This window comes from Gadus chalcogrammus, chromosome 13 (genome assembly GCF_026213295.1).
Source record: "Gadus chalcogrammus isolate NIFS_2021 chromosome 13, NIFS_Gcha_1.0, whole genome shotgun sequence".
Lineage (NCBI taxonomy): Eukaryota > Metazoa > Chordata > Actinopteri > Gadiformes > Gadidae > Gadus > Gadus chalcogrammus.
Window position 1 is genome coordinate 22,032,919 of NC_079424.1, and position 20,502 is coordinate 22,053,420.

Consider the following 20,502-nt stretch of genomic DNA (forward strand, 5'->3'; position numbering starts at 1 on the left):
GTGTGTCAGATAGTGGCAGAGTAGATGTGTGGGGGAGGCTGTAGTCTCGCTTCTTCTCAAACAGTGCTCTGATTGTGGCCTGTGCGTCAGACCATGGCAAGATTGTGGCCTGTGCGTAAAGCGAGAAGAGAAAAAAAGCTTTGTTTGCGAATCCTAAAGTTTTGCTTGCGAATCCAAAAGCTTTGCTTGCTGTTGAGCTGAATCTCGTGGGTGGGACCTACGCCGAAAGATGTAAGACACGTCTCTATTGGCCAGTCTCGATCGGAGTGACAGCTTGGCAACATCCAAAAAGCCGCTGCCCCCCAACCGCCTCCAGAAGCAGATTGTCGGCCTGACGGACAGGGTGTTCGTTTGTGCCTCTCAATCCGCGGCGGCGGTCAACAACATCGCCCTGCTCTCCTCTGCCATGGTCTCCTTGTCGGCTGACAGGGAGGCCTACGGGATTTTCAGGGCTCGCAAGCGCGCGCACGGGACAAGCCCATAAGGCAAAGCCTAGACGGCGTAGCCTACATGAAATAGAACTCCCTCTCTCGTTACTAACTGTGGATGTTGCCAAGCTGTCACTCCGATCGAGACTGGCCAATAGAGACGTGTCTTACATCTTTCGGCGTAGGTCCCGCCCACGAGATTCAGCTCAACAGCAAGCAAAGCTTTTGGATTCGCAAGCAAAACTTTAGGATTCGCAAACAAAGCTTTTTGATTCGCAAACAAAACTTTTGGATTCGCAAACAAATCTTTTGGATTTGCAAACAAAACTTTTGGGTTTGCAAACAAAACTTTTGGATTCCCATTAATATTTTTTTTATCACATTAATTTATCTTGCAATAAAACATTTTTTGATTGCAGTGTCGATAGTTTTGCTCTCAAATCTATTTTTTGATTGCAGTGTGGAAAGTTTTGCTCTCAAACCTATTTTTTGATTGCAGTGTGGAAAGTTTTGCTCTCAAACCTATTATTTTTGATTGCATAATAAAGACACAAATCTACCTCCATAGAAACCCGCCTCCACAGCGGCACGCGTGGATAATGTAGGTATAACTCGCTGTTTTTACGTTGAAATGCTACGTATCCAGTGTTCATGGAAACGTACACCGTCAACGTTTTTTCTTGGCGACTGGGTTGCTTATCCAACAGCTATTAATAAAGATAATAAAAATAATTATATTTGTTTTACCTTGATAGGTGTCTGCTGTCTGGGAGCTAATTGGTATTGACCTGACCGGACCTCTCCCAAAAACTGTGGATGGCTTCCAGTACATTTTAACAGCCACAGATTACTTCTCAAAATGGGTTGAGGCTTTCCCATTCAAGAAAAAAACTGCAGCTGAAGTGGGGCGCCACATCTGCTCAATTATTTATACACATTTTTGTCCCAAAATAATCGTATCTGACCAGGGAAGAGAGTTTGTTAGTGAAGTATGTGCGTTTTAATAATGCTATTGTAGTAAATACAATTCAGGAATTATTCCTTTCTGCTTGGAATGTATTTTTTTTTTACATTAACTGATTTTATTTCAGCTCAACACCAGACTTTGCAGTATTTTGGCTATTCAAAGTAGTGTGACAGCTGCCTATCATCCCAAAACCAATGGTCTGGATGAGAACACATTGTTAAACATAACTATTTATTATTATACTACTTTATTTTAGTCGACATTTGTTCAGTGTTCAGAAGTTATTTATTTAGTTTAATTGATTTTTTATTTTTTTTTGGTGTTTATGTTTTTTTACATTATGTACATTGCACATACTGTACCGCTAAAACCTTCAATATACGTTATAAAACAGCATCAACAGTGTACAGGGTGAGTAGTGGTGTAAAATAACGTGATTCTGCAGGGGGAGCATTATTTGATAGAGGCGATTGGTCTATCCACATACGGTACTCCTGAAATCTTCAATAAAGACGTTATAAACAAGCATTATTTGATAGAGGCGGTTTGTCTATCCACATAGGCTACTTTACCCCTGCTATCTTAAATAAAGACGTTATAAACAAGCATCAAAATATGCTCCCCATATTCTTACAATGGGTGAGTTGTGGTTTAAAATAATGTGATTCTGCAGTGGGAGCATTATTTGATAGAGGCAATTGGTCTATCCACATAGGCTACTTTACCCCTTCTATCTTAAATAAAGACGTTATAAGCAAGCATCAAAATATGCTCCCCATATTCTTACAGTGTACATAGGGTGAGTTGTGTTTTAAAATAATGTGATTCTGCAGTGGGAGCATTATTTGACAGGCGATTGGTCTATCCACGCTTTACCCCTGCTATCTTAATTAAAGACGTTATAAACAAGCATCAAAATATGCTCCCCATATTCTTACAGTGTACATAGGGTGAGTAGTGGTGTAAATCACATGATTTTGCTGTGGGAGCATTATTTGATAGAGGCAATTGTTCTACAGATCACACGCGCCTTACGTCCCGCTTGTGACTTAAGGTAGCATTTTCTGATGGGTAGCATGATTTGATAGACTCCGTTATCGAGTCGCACTATGGTAGCAAAATCTGATAAGGGAACAGAAATTGGCAGAACACTGGCAAAATACAAAACCTCGGCAGTCATGAAGCGGAATTATGAATCAGGAAGCCATAAAGGAAAGAAGAGAAAGGAAGAGGAAGATAAGAAAAAACAAGAAGGAAAGTGATAAATTACACTGGATAAAAGAGCTCAACTTGTCAGCAGGTAGGCTAGCAAAAAAATAATTATGTTAGTATAGCTACCTGCCTGACGGCCAATGCTGCGTGTAACAAACTAAAACAGTTCAAATAGTGCAACTTTTTTTCGAACGGATGGAATATGGTTACATACGTTTATTAACGTTATAAGGAAGACGCAGATCAGATTCAGATTCAGATTCAGACTTTGTTGTCATTGTGCAAACTTGTACAATGAAATTGGGGTGGTGCTCAATACCCATAGTGCAAAATAAAGCACTGCAAAAAGCAAAAATACAAAGACAAACAACAGCAATAGGCACAATAAATATAAATATGCAGACATAACATATAAGTGTATTTTTTTAAATAAATAAATATGGTAGAGGATTTCACATGTCCATTGGGGGGGGGGGGTGTCAGGCGTTAAGTAGACAAACTGCCCAGGGGTAGAAGCCAAGTGCCCCTGACTGCAGCCCGCAGATCGAGGAGGAGCTAAATGTGGGCGGGGTTAAACGTTTAACCCCGCCCACATTTAAGGAAAATTCCGCGCAGCATCATGGACTCGGGAGAACGTATTTCCGTCCATGATACTGCGCGCTTTTCTGCCTAGAGGTAAGTTGCCGCTCTCTGTTCGTGTACATTATACACTAATGTATGGATAGACCAACAAGTTGATCATTAAAATATTCATGGAAGTAACATGCATAGGCCTCATGTTTATGTCATGAGGTCGTTTGAAAAATAGCATTTAGCAGTGTTTTTAAGCTTTTTTTAACGCCATGCCCTCGGGCGTGGCGTCCACATATGAGGACAATTAAATAAACTCCTATATTTTGCTTATCATGGTAATATTCTCCAAACCACATTGGTAAGATATGTTTTGTGAAACATTGAAACCTGATTTAAATTGTGCTTTTCCCCTCCAGATTTGCCTGCACATTGCACCACGACATTGCACCACATAACACACACATTACGAACCCAACAGTTCTTTTAAGAACTCCTCTCTGAAACGGTATTGGGCCATACTCTAGGGTAGAAACACACAGAAATATAGCGCATCTGTCTTTGTCTGACTGACTGACTGATGGTCTGTCTGTCTGTCTGACTGTCTGTCTGTCTGACGGACCGTCTGTGTCCTTATTTTCTCAGGTCAGGTAGGTTCACTGCAATGCTTAAAAAAAAATCATATTTCATATCCGGGTTTATAAAAACTGTTACTAATGCGCTATATTTGTGTGTGTTTCTACCCTAGAGTATGGCCCAATCCCGTTTCTTTGCTCACTGTCTCAACCCTAACCCTCATTGCTACCCCTCATTGCTACCCCTCATTGCTACCCCTCATTGCTACCCCTAACCGATCCCCTACCAAATGGGACAACCCTACCCTGTGACGTCATCATGGCCTCCCCGTGCCCCCTAGCAGATAACCAGACCCCTGGTAATGTTACAAGAGACAGACTGGCTGCCATTGTCTCGGGCAACGAGCAAGACACATTGTAAAGATGTTTAACCTGAAATGGTATTTATATTTTGTAATTGGCATGTTTAAATAACGTATAAAAAAAAATAAAAAAAATGAATACTATTTGTCCCTCATAATATACCTTTATTTTGAATGTCACTTAGCTACATGTTAAAGGTGGTATTAGGGTGCACTCACACTAGGCCATCTGGCCGTGGCCGTTGGCCGTTTTCACACCGTGCTCAAATGGCCCCATTGTTCTCTGGCCTGCACTCACACTAGGCCACCTGGCCGTGGCCGTTGGCCGTCGCAGCTGTGGCCTGGCCACGGAAGGCTCTTGTACATACGTCATCACGTCGTAACACGTCATCACCAAGCGTCCGCTGCATGGACCATAATAAAGTCTGCCGCCAGTCAGAGTTTTAACAACAATGGACAACAACACAGAGAACACACCAACAGTTGAACTGCTTGACGCGATGTTTACCGTTTAATGGGAAAGAAGGCTCGTCGCTTTTATTATGTCCGTGGTCGTCGCATTGACTATACGTCATCCAGCTCAGGTTGCGTAGCCGTGCGTGTGCGCGTGTCGGCTCATTAGCATCTGTACCGTAGCGGCCCGTGCCGTAGCAGCACACCTCTCCCAAGTGGCCAAATTGGCCCGGCCTGGCCAGACTGGCCACACTCACACTGGCAGATTTGAGCATGGTTAGGCCACGGCCACGGCCAGATGGCCTAGTGTGAGTGCACCCTTAGATAATAATCGGTTATGAACAAGAACACTTTAGAAGAAACACTTTATTTAAATAAGAAACACTGAACCACACATCTAAAAATACACACACACGCATCTAAAAATACACACACACGCACACCTAAAAATACACACACACACACGCACACACACTCTCTCTCTCAGCTTTTGAGAGAATGGTGGAGAATCACATCTTCTCAACCATTCCGCCAACTTTGCCTCGCTCTCCTCATGCCTTGCCTGCTCCCTGGCACTCTCCTCTTGGAAGGGGTGTCTGGGGTGGTGGAAGAGGTGCCTGGGGTGGAGGAGCATGAGGGAGAGGTGGGGGGGGGGGGGCTGGTGGCAGTGGACTCAACGAAGTCCTGAAAGAAAACGAATAAGAAGGAATTAGGAATTATATGCCAGAACGGGTTGATATGGCCATATGTTATGTACAATATATAATAGCTATGTACACAATATAGTACTGCCAAAAAATACATTGATTAACCATGTAATATTACTAATATAATATATTAGTATATATAATAATACTTATAGAATATTACTAATATAATACAATATATTAGTATATATAATATTACTTATATAATATTACTAATATAATATAATATATTAGTATAAATCTTATTTTTAACCTGGAGTCACTAGAACATGGAAGATCTGGATATCATACGACATGATATGCAGCCCGGTCTGCAGAGCCCGGTCGACGGCCGGGCTGCAGAGCCCGGTCGATGGCCGGGCTGCCGGCCGAGAACCGGGGTCGAGCGGCCCGCGAAAGTCGGCCTCGCGATCTTCCGCGAAAGTCGGCCGCGGACTTTCGCGATCTTCCGAGAGTCCACGGCCGGGCTTCGAAGAATATTACTAATATAATATAATATATTAGTATAAATCTTATTTTTAACCTGGAGTCACTAGAACATGGAAGATCTGGATATAATACGACATGATATGCAGCCCGGTCTGCAGCCAGGTCGACGGCCGGGCTGCAGAGCCCGGTCGACAGCCGGGCTGCAGAGCCCGGTCGACGGCCGGGCTGCCGGCCGAGAACCGGGGTCGGGCGGCCCGCGAAAGTCGGCCTCGCGATCTTCCGCGAAAGTCGGCCGCGGACTTTCGCGATCTTCCGAGAGTCCACGGCCGGGCTTCGAAGCCCGCGGCCGGGCTGCAGAGTATAATTAATAAAATAATTACTAGTTAATTACAGAGAAAACACTTACATTTGGGTTTTTCCAATCCTGTCGCATCTTTTCGCCCTCCATCTTGTCTAGGATATTTCTTGATTTTCAGTTTTCTCGCAAGGTATTGTGGGAGCAAGTCAGAACTGAAGCGCTTTGAGGGTGCCCATGGAAAATCTCAATTTTGAGGGAATGTTAGCCCTCCCCCTTACCCCTCAAGCTATCTTAAAGTGGTATTGGGACGTTGCTCCACGGCGCGTGAACGCGCAACAGCGAGGGTTAGGGTTGAGATTTTCTATGTAGCAAATTAATGAGATTGGGCCTAAGTCTGAGAGAAATAAAGAAGGTAATCAATAAATCATTCACTTGAATTCTAGTATGATAAGGCATAATAACAGGATTTGAATATCAACATTTAATGCATAGCCTTACTCTTTGTATAGTGCATTCCATTTTGATATTGGAATTCTGCATTGACAATGATCAAAATGAATGTAATGAAATACATTCATTTATTCATTCTTTGTTTCCGTTTGTTACATACATACAGCTGTTTTGATTGACCTTGTGTTGCCTTCGTACATGTGCGTGCGTGCGTGTGTGTGTGTGTGTGTGTGTGTATGTGCGTGACAGTCCCACTGCGGTACCCCCCGCTACATGGAGCCCTACATCCTGGGCTGGAGGCCTCTCATGCTCTCCATGGTCAAGCTCAGGCTGATGTACTTCCTCTTCCTGAGGCCATCCCTGATGACGTCAATGTGGTAAAAAAGATAAAAAATTTCAGCGTCAATTTCAGATGGTAAAAGTTATGTTTTAGCAGATGTTTAAGAGATGCTGTGCCTTTTAATGTTTATTCTTTTCCCCTCTGATATATAGAGACACATTAGTGTTATTTTGGATGGTGATACACCAAAAATTTATAACATCACCAACAGTGAACTGTTCCACTGTCCCTTCTGTCAATTTGTGGGTGCAAAATATAAGGTTGACAACCATGTAAAAGGCCATTCGTCACTGAAACACAAAGGTGCTTATCTAAATTATTAAACAAATGAATTAATTTGTATTTTTTCACAAGTATGAATCTTACTTCCTTAATTCCTCTCTTACAGAGTTCACAATAATAAAGTGTGGATTGAGTTGTCGGACGGCAACACATTTTCACTGTTGCTATTGTGCAGCAACACTTCTAAATCGAATGCAATTGGTAAGGCACCTTCAAATACACCAGGAGGAGTTAAAAGCTGCAGCCCCTACACAGCACTTTGTGGCCCCCGCTCAGCTCCCTCAGCTCCCTGTGGCCCCCGCTCTGCTCCCTGTGGCCCCCGCTCAGCTCCCTCAGCTCCCTGTGGCCCCCGCTCTGCTCCCTGTGGCCCCCGCTCAGCTCCCTCAGCTCCCTGTGGCCCCCGCTCTGCTCCCTGTGGCCCCCGCTCTGCTCCCTGTGGCCCCCGCTCAGCTCCCTCAGCTCCCCGTGGCCCCCTCTCTGCTCCCTGTGGCCCCCGCTCAGCTCCCTCAGCTCCCCGTGGCCCCCTCTCTGCTCCCTGTGGCCCCCGCTCAGCTCCCTCAGCTCCCCGTGGCCCCCGCTCTGCTCCCTTTGGCCCCCGCTCAGCTCCCTCAGCTCCCTGTGGCCCCCTCTCTGCTCCCTGTGGCCCCCGCTCTGCTCCCTGTGGCCCCCGCTCAGCTCCCTGTGGCCCCCTCTCTGCTCCCTGTGGCCCCCGCTCAGCTCCCTCAGCTCCCCGTGGCCCCCTCTCTGCTCCCTGTGGCCCCCGCTCAGCTCCCTCAGCTCCCCGTGGCCCCCGCTCTGCTCCCTTTGGCCCCCGCTCAGCTCCCTCAGCTCCCTGTGGCCCCCTCTCTGCTCCCTGTGGCCCCCGCTCTGCTCCCTGTGGCCCCCGCTCTGCTCCCTGTGGCCCCCGCTCAGCTCCCTCAGCTCCCTGTGGCCCCCGCTCTGCTCCCTGTGGCCCCCGCTCAGCTCCCTCAGCTCCCTGTGGCCCCCGCTCTGCTCCCTGTGGCCCCCGCTCAGCTCCCTCAGCTCCCTGTGGCCCCCGCTCTGCTCCCTGTGGCCCCCGCTCTGCTCCCTGTGGCCCCCGCTCAGCTCCCTCAGCTCCCCGTGGCCCCCTCTCTGCTCCCTGTGGCCCCCGCTCAGCTCCCTCAGCTCCCCGTGGCCCCCACTCTGCTCCCTTTGGCCCCCGCTCAGCTCCCTCAGCTCCCTGTGGCCCCCTCTCTGCTCCCTGTGGCCCCCGCTCTGCTCCCTGTGGCCCCCGCTCAGCTCCCTGTGGCCCCCTCTCTGCTCCCTGTGGCCCCCGCTCAGCTCCCTCAGCTCCCCGTGGCCCCCTCTCTGCTCCCTGTGGCCCCCGCTCAGCTCCCTCAGCTCCCCGTGGCCCCCGCTCTGCTCCCTTTGGCCCCCGCTCAGCTCCCTCAGCTCCCTGTGGCCCCCTCTCTGCTCCCTGTGGCCCCCGCTCTGCTCCCTGTGGCCCCCGCTCTGCTCCCTGTGGCCCCCGCTCAGCTCCCTCAGCTCCCCGTGGCCCCCTCTCTGCTTCCCGTGGCCCCCGCTCAGCTCCCTCAGCTCCCTGTGGCCCCCAATCAGCACACATTGGCTCCTGGAGAAAGTTCCACGGCCACTAAAGCAAGTGAGCTAAATAAATTCTGTTGTCCTCATTGTAAGTTGATGCTAAACAAAAGGAACTTCAAAATACACTGCAGGAGAAAACACACCAACCTCCTTGAGAGGATAACGAAGGACAGATTTTTGGCCTGTCAGTGTATTGATGGTACACATGGTGTGTTTGCAGTGGAAAAATCTTTTTGTGGTCCTGCAACACCCATATATGTCATCAAGAATATTTGGGGGCCAGCACAGAAGATCATTTGTGAGGTCGACCAGTGTCGTTTGAATGCTGACTTTGCTCAAAGGAGCGGGATGTTGCCTTTCGAGTGCCACCACATCCAGTCATTATTGTATTGCCCACGCACTGACGGTCAAACCGTGACACTACCAGGTGAGGCCTTGGAAAGAATGGTGGAAAACAAGTGGTTTGGTGAGGAGCGTAAGGTCGGCCTCTTGCGTTGCCAAAAAAATGCTGATGCTGAGGGTGTGCCTCTGTCAGTGCACCTGACTGTAGGTGGTCCACCATCTAAATTTCATGTATCCGTTTATGAAAAAAAGGTTACATACTACAGCAGGTTGGGGAGAGTTATTGTGGCATATGATGCAAAGCAAAACACCTGGCATTGTCCCTGCTCTAAAGCGAGACAATCCTGTATCCATAAAGCTGTTGCTAAATGGCATCTGTTTGTGACAAAGAGGGAGCTTTTTAGGAAGGTGAAGAGCACAGAGGAAGAGACACTTAATCTTACAGAGATCATCACAGTCCAATACGACAGCGACTCTAAAGAGGACAGTTATCCACCAGATGACAGAGAAATTGCAAGGATGCTTAAATACCTCCTCAACAACAAAAAGATCCCGGCAAATATACCCCAGGCTCTCATAGAGCAGTCGAGAGAGGGGAGAAGAGACGACAGCTTTCCTAAGCACCTTATCCCAAGAGAAAAAAAGTGTGTAGAATGTGAATACACACTCTGTGAACATCTGATAACAGCGAAAGGCAAGATCCTGACAAGCACAGGTGTAGTTGAAGGTTGGTACCATCACAGGTCTTTCTATTGTATTCTTATCAGTTAATGGGTGACATAATTTATATGTACGTGAGAAACAGAAAAAAATGTTTCTACTAATCTCAAATGACATACAAGCAATAATCATGATCTTTGGTTGGACAGTGTTTTTAGGAATATCAACATACAGGAAATCATGCCTGAACTGCGGCATGATTTACAGATACCAGGAGTGGGAGGAGGGTATCCACAACTTTGATGACCACATCATCCTGTCTCTGCACTTGTGCCTGATGGTCAGGAATGCACTACAGGTACTCTCTCCCTCTGCCTGTCTGTCTCTCTCCCTCTGTCTGTCTGTCTGTCTGTCTGTCTGTCTGTCTGTCTGTCTGTCTGTCTGTCTGTCTGTCTGTCTGTCTGTCTGTGTCTGTGTGTCTATCTCTCTCTCTCTCTCTCTCTCTCTCTCTCTCTCTCTCTCTCTCTCTCTCTCTCTCTCTCTCTCTCTCTCTCTCTCTCTCTCTCTCTCTCTCTCTACATACACACCCATACATACACACATACACACACACGAAAGAATTTGGGGAGAATAATAATGTCAACGGGTCAGGACTTAGATATGCTTTGCTACCGCAAGCACACTAATAATAAGATATCCTTGCCTGTTCCTCTTTTATTAAAATATATTCATTACAGATCATTTCTGTAAAATAGATGACGATTGCAGATGCAACTCTTACAAAATACATTCGTTTTATTTTGAAATGTTATAACATTGGAACACTGTTATTCATAATTTTCCAGACCCATACAGCTATCAGTAAAGTGATAGAAATTATAGAGACAACGGAAAAGGTGTCCTTTCCAAACAAGGAAAGAGTTCTGCAGGCATACCTCCACTTTGAGGCCCTTACCGACCATGAGTACATGTACAGTTGTGTGTCATGTGGAAACAACCCAGCAGTTGTTGTTATGGACCTCCACAAAAAAGGCGTTTTCAATATGCCAGGTGAGTTATGCTATTATTTCACATATTTTAGCTTCATTGTTTGTATAGGACCTCATCTGTCTCTGAATTGTGTAAGATCATATTGCCCATGCCCTTGAATATAGCTGCATCAAATGCCGTGTTCGGAGTGTTTTTTTAGGGATTGAGCTATGAATAACAAACTATTGTTTTAACAGTGAGTGACATCCCAAGCCCACCTGAAGGCTATGATGGTAATGTTGACATGGACCATTTCTGGAACACTGTGGCCACAGAAATGCTCAGTCGGGGATTAATTCCATGTAAGTCTTGTCAAAAGACAGAACAGCTAAAGAACAGTTGGAGAGAGAGTAAAGTATAATAAAATGTGTTTAATGTTGTGATAATAATAGTTAAACTCATCACATTTGTACACAAAGATGGACGGAAGAACCCTTTCGTTGTGCCCCCGAGCTATCATCACTGGGCCCCCTGGATTGGCCCACACACCCGGAGGTCAAATTCTGTGATGAACACAGAATTTGAAAAATTGCAAAGCCCCAAAGCAGATGGAGATGCTAACTTTAATGATGACGAAAAAATGAATGAGGAGCGGCTCACAGATGAGCTTGTGAACTTAAAGGTGAATGAGTTGATGAAATATGCCAAATCCACTTCTTTATGCTAACAAAAAATATGTTTATGCTATATTAACAATATCAACTTCATTGCATGTTCACGACAGGTACAGGAGGTCAGGGCACTGTGCAAACAGTGTGGTGTTGATGATAAGGGGTCCAAGATAGACATGGTTATGAGACTGTCTGACAAAATGTCTAATAGAGTCACCTACAACAAGGTGTTTGAGAAAGTGTGGGGTGCTTCTGGTAAGTGAAATGATATGGAATGTTGAAGATAATTTCACTTTGTTATGCATTGTTGTGTTAAAGAAATTATCATTATGTAGTAGGTTAGCTATACATGCTCCCAATGTCAGTTATTACTTTTTTTTTCTGTTTCACAGGTGGCTGGGCAGTTATCACTTGCCCATGTGGGGTTGTGTTTTCAGTAAAATTCAACCTTAGAGCAGAGAGTCCACGTGACTTTGTGGATCTCTTGCTGTCCTGGAAACTTCTCCCCAATGTGGCTGTGTATGATTATGCCAGGGGTCTGGCACTGCATGCCAACCGCAGGCAGCCAGGAATATTTGCCCCTTTTCAGGGAAGGTTACTGGATCTCACCCCAGAGAACGTGAAGCAGGCCTCAGAGGGAAAGGTCCATGTCAACTTGCCTTGGCTGAAATTAAAAAAAAAGCCAGCTGACAAAGATGGTCACCCTCTCACTGGATCCTCACAGCATTTTGCTTTGAACGATGTGTTCCACCAGGGGAACAGCAAAGACCAGTGTGAGGTTCTAAGAAAGCTGGAGCTTGTGCCTGAACTTGCTGGTCTTATTAACAGCCAGTGTGCGGAGCAGCTGTTTTCAGGGATGAGAAAAAACAACTACTTTTTAAATCAGACAACCCCATCAACACACATTTTTCTACAAAGAAACATTCTCCACCATTACAACATGGCAAGGAACCAAAAAATCAAAAATCAGTACAGCAAGATTGTTCCTCCAGATGTTTCATTGCAGTTTGACAGCTATGGAAGGGTTGTTTTAGGTATGGGATTGAATAATTATGCACATTTGTCGTCTTCATCTACTTCAGACAATGAAGTTTGTTGCTATTTTTCCTATAGCTCACTCCCCATCAGCTGCGATGTCAATTGGGTCATATGGGAACGAACAAGAAGACTCTCAAGAGTATGAGTCAGAAGTTGAAATGCAGTGTGACAGTCATGGAATGGTAGGTATGGGATTGAATATTTATGCACATTTGTCGTCTTCATCTACTTTAGACAATAAAGTTTGTTGCATGTTTTTCCTATAGCTCACTCCCAATCAACCGTGATGTCAACTGGGACATCAGGGAAAGAACAAGAGGAGTCTCAAGAGTGTGAGTCATGGCTCTATTTTGCACCTCATTCAAATGAGAAATGTGACATTTCACACTTAATTTCATTTTTCGGTTGCTTTCTACACTAGTAAATGATGACAGTGAGCAGAGACCTCATGGAGACTTCCCTAGTCTCCACAAGTTTTCAGCCCACAGAGCATGCTGGGGACAGAAACTCCAAGACAGCCAAGAACAACTGGTAAAGTTAACCATTGTGCCACTGTGGTTATCTATGCATGTCACTCATATAATCATACATGTATAAAGACTTTGTTTTCTTCCACTAGCTGTCTCATGTCTTGGATGAGACCAAAAGTCACACTCAGCACCTTGCAATGGTGAATAACATCATCCTGACCCGCTTTGACTTTTGGACTCTGGGTTTGCAGCGGGACATGGAGGGAACGGTAGGCATAGAGAATGTGCTGTGCTGATATGGTTTATGTAATATTTTTCAAAATCTTCCAATAATTTGTGTTTATGCGTTCTACTAGATCCTGAACTCTTGTCTCAAAATGATTGAGAAGGTAGTGAATCTCCTGTGAAATATTTAATTAAAAATTATTGGATAGTCTAGTTCAATAGTCAATATATTTTGACAGTAAGAGATTTAGCAAACTTTCTCTGTTATAGAGAGTAGAGAACCTGTTTGCTGCAGACAGCTATGTCATTTCCACTTGGTTCCTACCATCATCGAGGAACGCCATGGATCACCTTCCGGTAATTTGTTTAAAAGTTTTGCTTTATTGAGTGAAGTTTGAGCATTTAATATTCAGCTATTGTTGTCTTTTTACAGGATAATGCAGCCAGTCTACAGTGGATTATTCTCCCAGTGTCCGTACCTGGACATTGGACACTCTGTGTAAATACCTTTTATATTTTCTTCCTTTCTTTTCTTTACACAACAAGTCGCTCATTGCTGATTTAATGTTTTTCGATAATAATTAAATGCATGTCAGCTCTGTTGGGATTCCAGGAACATTACACAACTCACTGCAACTGGTTATATTTGAATTTGAATATTTAACAGATACTGAGGCCACAGGCTAGGGAGATTTTCTTCCTAGATTTCCTCTGGGGCAGCGGTTGGAGAGATGAGAGTAGAACCAGTCTATTCAGGTTTTTAGGGCACCTCGCATAATCCTTTCTGGACAGTGGTAGTTCTGTTTTAAACCACTTGTCCTTTTGTTTGTTTTAATCGATGGTTCTGTTTTTATTTGATCTAAAATAATCCATTCCATATTCCAACTACAGTATTTTGATTCCTTAAACAGATGGAAACAGAACTATTTATCTTTTTTGAGACAGGCAGTTCTTTTTAAGCCCGTTATGAAAACTTTTTTATTTGAAGTTCCAACCTCTTCCTTATTCAGTTCAGGCTTTGTTCCAAGCGTTTATGCATACTTTTCAAACAAAAGTTAATTGAAGTTGAGTTACTTTTATTTACTTCGCTTATTATTTGACAGACACGTTGCTCAAAGCCTCTCTTCTGGCCCCTGGAGAGAGCTTGGTGTGAATGATGTCCAGGTAAGACATTACATAATAGCATTTGCTTGCCATACTTTATTAAAATACATTGTTCACACCTCAGGGCCTAACAAAGCAAGGGTGCTCCAACAACTGTGGCGTGTTTGTTTTGATGGTAAGACCTAATCAGTGTGTTATAGCATTGCTGTTGTCTGTAAAAATGTTTGCTTGCTACATTAAAACCACATTAATTTGTATTGAAAAAAAATTATCCTTGGGAACACGCCTGACATTATATTAACCAGTACCTCTTGAATTTCAGTACACTCTGTACATTGTAATGGGGGCCAATTGTGATTTCAGAGAGGTATGTGTAAATCGTGACACATTATGCTTAGTGTACAAGGTGTTATTTATTTTTACAACATATTAACATCTTCCTGCATTTCCTTCTTCAAAGGAAAACATGCTGCAAATTAGGAGATGGTGGTGTCTCGCTCTCCTGCAGAACTTCCCCATGCCGTAAGAGCCATGAATATCACACTCTTGAATCAAATGACAAAAAAAACAGTTTTACGCGCTGCCAACAGACCGACGTGAATGTTTTCATAGTTACTGTATGTTGTCATAAAATCACTAAGGTCTGAGGAAGACCGATTGCAGGACAGAAAACGGCGACGAGTGCAAGGAGGGCTACAGGTGAGAGGTCATGTGATTAATTAGTCTTGTAGTCAACTATTGCTAGACTAAAGCGTAATCCCTCCACTTATTTAAATTATCTGTTTCACATCTTGCATTGTTATTGTGCTTATAAGAACCACAATCTGTTTCCTTTCTAGACGCTGGGAAATTGACGGACCTGGAAACCGGGAACAGGGTTGCTTGCTATGGGCCAGATACTTGATAACACCTTGATACTTGCCTTTGTCAAACATTTATGGAAGCTTTTTTTTTTTCTCCTTTACAGATCAAAATTTTTTGCCTGGGGTGAAAATAAAAATCAATGATGCAAAGTCTTCTGTCTTTGGTTTATTTGACATGGCTAATATAATTGAGTGTACGAAATAATATGTGTCTATACTAAAAAAGACATTTGAAATGACAAGTTAAAAGTAGGAATGTCTAAGTCTATCAAATGCATGAACTTCTTTCCATATTACCGGTAAGTCATCGTGCTGTGCGCTGTGCTGTATTGATGTTTGAGAATGTGCTGCCGGATCTCCGCCACCAGATGGCGCCCGAGAGGGTAAAACCATGGGTTAAACGTTTAGACCCACCCACATTTAGCTCCTCCTCGATCTGCGGGCTGCAGTCAAGCAGGCCCGGCGCCACGGGGGGGCGTGAGGGTCCCCTCACACGACAATCCCTGCTCTGTTTAGACGTAACGCGTAAGCACGTAAGATACATAACCCCCCCTTGCGCGGTAAAATATCCCCCCTTACGTGCTTAAGTGCGTCGCCAAAATTCCTGACTATGCGACTAAAACACTACGGCACTACGCAGCTCAAAATACTATTCCTGACACTCCTCTGCCCCGCTGTGTTCGCTCTGGCTGTGGTAGCTCCGCACTGTTTCGGCCCGTGGCAAAGCGGGTCATCGTCGCTGCTGTCCAAGGCATTTTGAGACGCAGCATTTATTTAATGCTCATATGACCTAGTGCTGAAAAAAAGTTATATGAAAAAGTGTGAGGGGAGCGGTGGTGCGCTAAACTTGTTCTGTGAGCAGCTGGATGTGAACCATGGTGTGAACACAACGATCGATTTTCAACTGTGCGCGCATGCACTGGTGTAATTGAGCTGCGCTGCTATATATCTTTTTTATCAATGTAGCGAGTTGCGAGTCTAGTCCAGGCTGAGTTTTTTTTTCCAGCACCCCCTGCTGAGAATACGTTCCCGCGGCTATGACTATAAATATAAACAAGCCAGCGATTTCCACTTCCACGCCCACAGATTCGTTCGTTGCTCCCCCTACTGTTCTGGCGGAGAATCCCCTTGCAACACGCGCAATCCTTAAGGAACCTTAAAGGAACCGTAAATCAAAACTTGTCTAAAACAAGTCCCTTGTGTAAATTACGTGCTTACGTCTCTGCGTCTAAAACGACCCTAAATTGGCCTTCAGTGGAAAGGAATATGAAGTATGTTAAAAAATAATTTATTTCACCTGCCAAACCGTATTTAATCTTATTTGACCCTACTCATTTTAATACAACTTCTTAGAAACAGTTTAGCCTACCGGTATTTGCAAAATAAATGTAATTGGTTATTGGGGTAGCTAGAATGAAGTTCCAAAATTTTCCCACGCGGCAAAGCGTGGGAAAATAGTCGTAGCTCTGCTACTGTGCTCTAGCTACTGACACTACTGTACTAGCCTAAGCTATACTGTTAATTTAAAAATGGATATCCGAAATTGGATGAGGAAAGGTGTTTCGGCATCTGCATCAGCATCATCAAGATCTACAAAATCAACTGACAGAGACACGCCACCACCTGTAGCAGAGCCGAGTCAGCTGCCTGCATCGTCGCTCACTTCTGGGATCCCTGCTAAAGTAAGAGCTGTTGACGGTAGTGCTAATGAGAGACTTCAACTTAGCGACCTTGGCCATCTGAGTCCCGCTCAGCCAGTAGGCTACTTAAGCAGTTCCCAAAAAGGAAATTAACCCAAAGCGACTGCTTCCGACTGATTCTAGGCTCTTGGTACAGGGGAAGGGAATGGCTGGAATATTCATTCGAAGCCGATGCTACATTTTGTTTTCCCTGTCGGAAATTTGGTGGCAGCGATTCGACTTTCACAACTGTGGGCTATACCAATTGGAAACATGCTAAAGACAAAACTAAGGGTTTTGCCAGACATGCGAACAGCAAAGAACATCTATCAGGTGTGGCTGCGTGGAAAGAGGGAGAGTTGCGATGTTCAACAGGCAGCGAAATTTCAACCCTGATCAATTCTGATCAACTCTCACGAAACCGTGTGTATGTGGCTGGGATTATGGACACAATTACATTCCTTGCATTGAATGAATTGCCATTGAGGGGTTCAATTGATGCCATAGACAGCAGTAATGAAAAGGGATGTGGACTTTTCCTGTCGCTATTTGGCTACACGTTGAGACAGAATGAGGAATTGTATCGTGCTGACAGTACCATCCCCAGAAATGCTACCTACACGTCTCTTGACATACAGAATGAAATAATTGAACTGATGGCTACGATGCTGACAGAGGAAATCGTCAGGGATGTCTGGGGCCGCGAATGTGTATTGACATTTAAAGGGAGAGGCGAAGAAGAGAAGCTCTGAATACTAGACCCCGAATATAAGACGACCCGACTTTTTCTGACCTATTTCGAGGGGATGAAAGGCCGTCTTATATTCGGACCAATACGGGTAATCAAAATTAACGCGTTAATTTGACAGCCCTACATAATCTATACATGATAAAAGTAACGAAACAACTTAATATCAGTAGTTTGTGGATTAAAAAAAACACTGCGAGTAACGCCCCCTCTCCACATTTCGTCGCCCCCTGATTGTTTTCAAGCTGGCGCCGGGCCTGGGTAGAAGGTATTCCTCAGCCTGTTTGTCCGGTGTAAGTTCCATATTGGCTCGGCTACCAGATCGGCTCGGGGTCCGTCGTCTGCTGATTACGTCACACAATACGCTATCTACAGCAATAAGGTCTTTTATGGCTTAAATTAAAGAGCCTGTAATGATCTTTCATTTTGAACATAGACCATTCCCAACCTATCTGTATGGATAGTTTTCTTCTAAAAACAAAACATCCCTCGGAATCATCTTGGCTGTTAAGATAAGCCGTCCGTGTAGCCAGATTGGGCACATTTTCAGCCTGATTTGGCTACTTTGAATCACGTTAGGCTGGAAAAACGGGATAGATGCCCAATCTGGCAACACAAACCGAAACTAGACAGACCTACTCGCGCTCACACATGTGCTCGCTGTGGTTGCTATGACGACAGCCAGAGCTACAGCACAAAACAGCCAATCACAACTGTCCCTTAGCAGCCAATCACAATGTAGCCTACGCCCATTCAAGCGTACAGCCAATGATATTGTGTAACGTAATCAGCAGACGACGGACCCCGAGCCGATCTGGTAGCCGAGCCAATATGGTACTTACACCGGCTCCCAAGGGACCTGTATCTCCTACCTGAAGGGAGGAGTTGGAAGACGCCATGGCCGGGGTGTGATGGGTCACTCATAATTATTTTTGCCCTATTCAGCCCCCAGGGGGTGGCAATGTCCTCCAGGGGCAGGGGGCAGCCGATGATTTTTCCTGCCGTCTTAATAACCCCCTGCAGGGTTTTCCTGTCTTTGGCTGTGCAGTTTGCGTAACACACCGTAATGCCATACACCAGTACACTTTCAACAGCAGAGTGGTAAAAGGTCTGCAGCAGCTTTGTCCCCACCTGGCATTTCCTCAGCAGTCTTAGAAAAAATAGCCTCTGCTGAGCTTTTCCGACCACCACAGCCGTGTTGGTGTGCCAGGTTAGGTCCTTACTGACCTGCATCCCCTGAAACTTGAAGGAGAAGACCCTCTCCACGCAGACCCCGTCTATCTGGAGAGGGGTGAGGTCACCTCTCGTCCCGCTCCAGTCAAATATCATCTCCTTGGTTTTGCTGGCGTTCAGCAAAAGGTTATTAGCCGAACACCAGGCTGTGAGCCTCTGGACTTCCTCCCTGTATGCTGTCTCGTTACCGTTGGAGATGAGACCCATCACTGTAGTGTCATCCGAAAATTTGACGATGACATTTGAGTGATGGGCGGGGACGCAGTCATGCATGTAAAGAGAATACAGGAAGGGGCTCAGCACACAGCCCTGAGGGGAGCCCGAGTGTCAGGGTGGAGACGTCCTTGTTCCGTCTGTGGACGGTCCGTCAGGAAGCTGTAAATCCATTTACAGGTTGGGGCAGGGAAATCCAGGTCAGTCAGCTTCCTGATGAGATCTCTTCCAGAATCACTATTTATCGTATTTAATGACATGATATTGCTATAGCTTTGTAATAGGTTTTGATGAAAGTGGCATAGTATCTCTGCTATACTAACTATTCCACCGTGATAATCTATTTACCAAATGGGTGAAAACCACACGATAATTTTCGTCCATCAAAGCAGACTGGAATATTCATGTCTAGTTGTATTCATGCACGCTTAAATGCCATGTTAAGCTACAAGCAGCGACGGACTGGACGGTCTGGCATTCGGGCAGATGCCAGAGGGGCTGCGGCCTCTCGTGGGCAAGCCAATCATGCTTGTCGGGTTCGCGCGGCCGCTTCGTCGCAGCGTGGCCCCAGCCGCCCCACATTATCTCTTGGCCCACTATCACGTATCTATAGTGTTAAACAGCTTCAAATTAGCCATTTGTCTCTAAATCCCCATTCATGCTATATAATAGGAAATGAATCAGTATTTATACCAGACATGAGTGTCTATATACTACAGTCATGGTTGCCCTTAATATTTACATCGGTCTACATTATTTTGTTGCCTTATTCAATCAGATGTTTAAAAAGTGCAGTGTTAGAAATTGAAATACAACAAATCTGCCTGTATTTTTAATTGTATTATTGGTTTACAAAAGTTATATGAATATGAACTATGAATCAAGGAATTAAGCGACAGAACGGAGGAGTGGAGAAAAAGAGAGAGAAATCCAGGAAATGACTGTTGGCTGACAGTGAAAAATGCGCGAAACTGACTGATTTGTTCTTTAAGCAGCCAAGTGCAGCTTTAGCTAGTAGCACCAGCGCTAGCACTAATGTTCAAGACACTGAGCAAACAGACCAGGGGCCGGGAGTAAGACAGGAGGACAGTGAGGAACAGTGAGGACAGTCAGTCTTTATGCATATTAAAGTTAGAGAGTTCATCACCAATGGGGCTACAAAAGTGTGTGTTATTTCCATGCATGCATGCATGTGAAGTTATATCTGTGTGTTGCGGGCACGCGCGTGCGTGCGCATCCCCGTGTGGGCCGCTGGTGGGTGAAAATGCCGGGGCCGTTTTTTAATCCCAGTCCGTCACTGGCTACAAGTAGGTCAATGTATAGCATTGGCTTGGGATGCCAAACATTTTTTATTTGAACTTAAACTGTATGGCTATGCTGTGGTTCCTGGGGGGGGGCGCCATGTCCATTTTGCTTGGGGCCCCGAAATTCCTTGAAACTGCCCTGTGTGTGTGTGTGTGTGTGTGTGTGTGTGTGTGTGTGTGTGTGTGTGTGTGTGTGTGTGTGTGTGTGTGTGTGTGTGTGTGTGTGTGTGTGTGTGTGTGTGTGTGTGTGGGGGGGGGGTGGGGGGGGTGTGTGTGTGGGTGTGTGTGTGTGTGTGTGTGTATAGAAGAGAATAAGAGTTTGAACCTAATCAACCATAAAACATCTC

The 20,502-nt window shown here is 45.1% G+C and overlaps 1 protein-coding gene across 1 annotated transcript; it reads left to right on the forward strand.

Moving 5' to 3' along the window:
• Positions 1-6,724: 6,724 nt before the first annotated feature.
• On the forward strand, positions 6,725-13,193 carry LOC130401495 (uncharacterized). The gene is made up of 12 exons (XM_056605303.1): positions 6,725-6,828; positions 8,571-8,694; positions 8,730-9,705; positions 9,857-9,996; positions 10,484-10,688; positions 10,865-10,969; positions 11,087-11,289; positions 11,392-11,533; positions 11,671-12,312; positions 12,407-12,498; positions 12,936-13,055; positions 13,143-13,193. The coding sequence occupies exons 1-12, from the start codon at positions 6,725-6,727 to the stop codon at positions 13,191-13,193; spliced, it is 2,904 nt and encodes a 967-aa protein (XP_056461278.1).
• Positions 13,194-20,502: the final 7,309 nt, after the last annotated feature.

Coding starts and splice junctions, on each gene's coding strand:
- LOC130401495 (XM_056605303.1), top strand. CDS start 6,725: ATGGAGCCCTACATCCTGGGCTGGAGGCCTCTCATGCTCTCCATGGTC. Junction 9,997..10,483: donor TGGTCAGGAATGCACTACAG/GTACTCTCTCCC, acceptor ATAATTTTCCAG/ACCCATACAGCTATCAGTAA. Junction 11,290..11,391: donor ATGAGCTTGTGAACTTAAAG/GTGAATGAGTTG, acceptor TGTTCACGACAG/GTACAGGAGGTCAGGGCACT.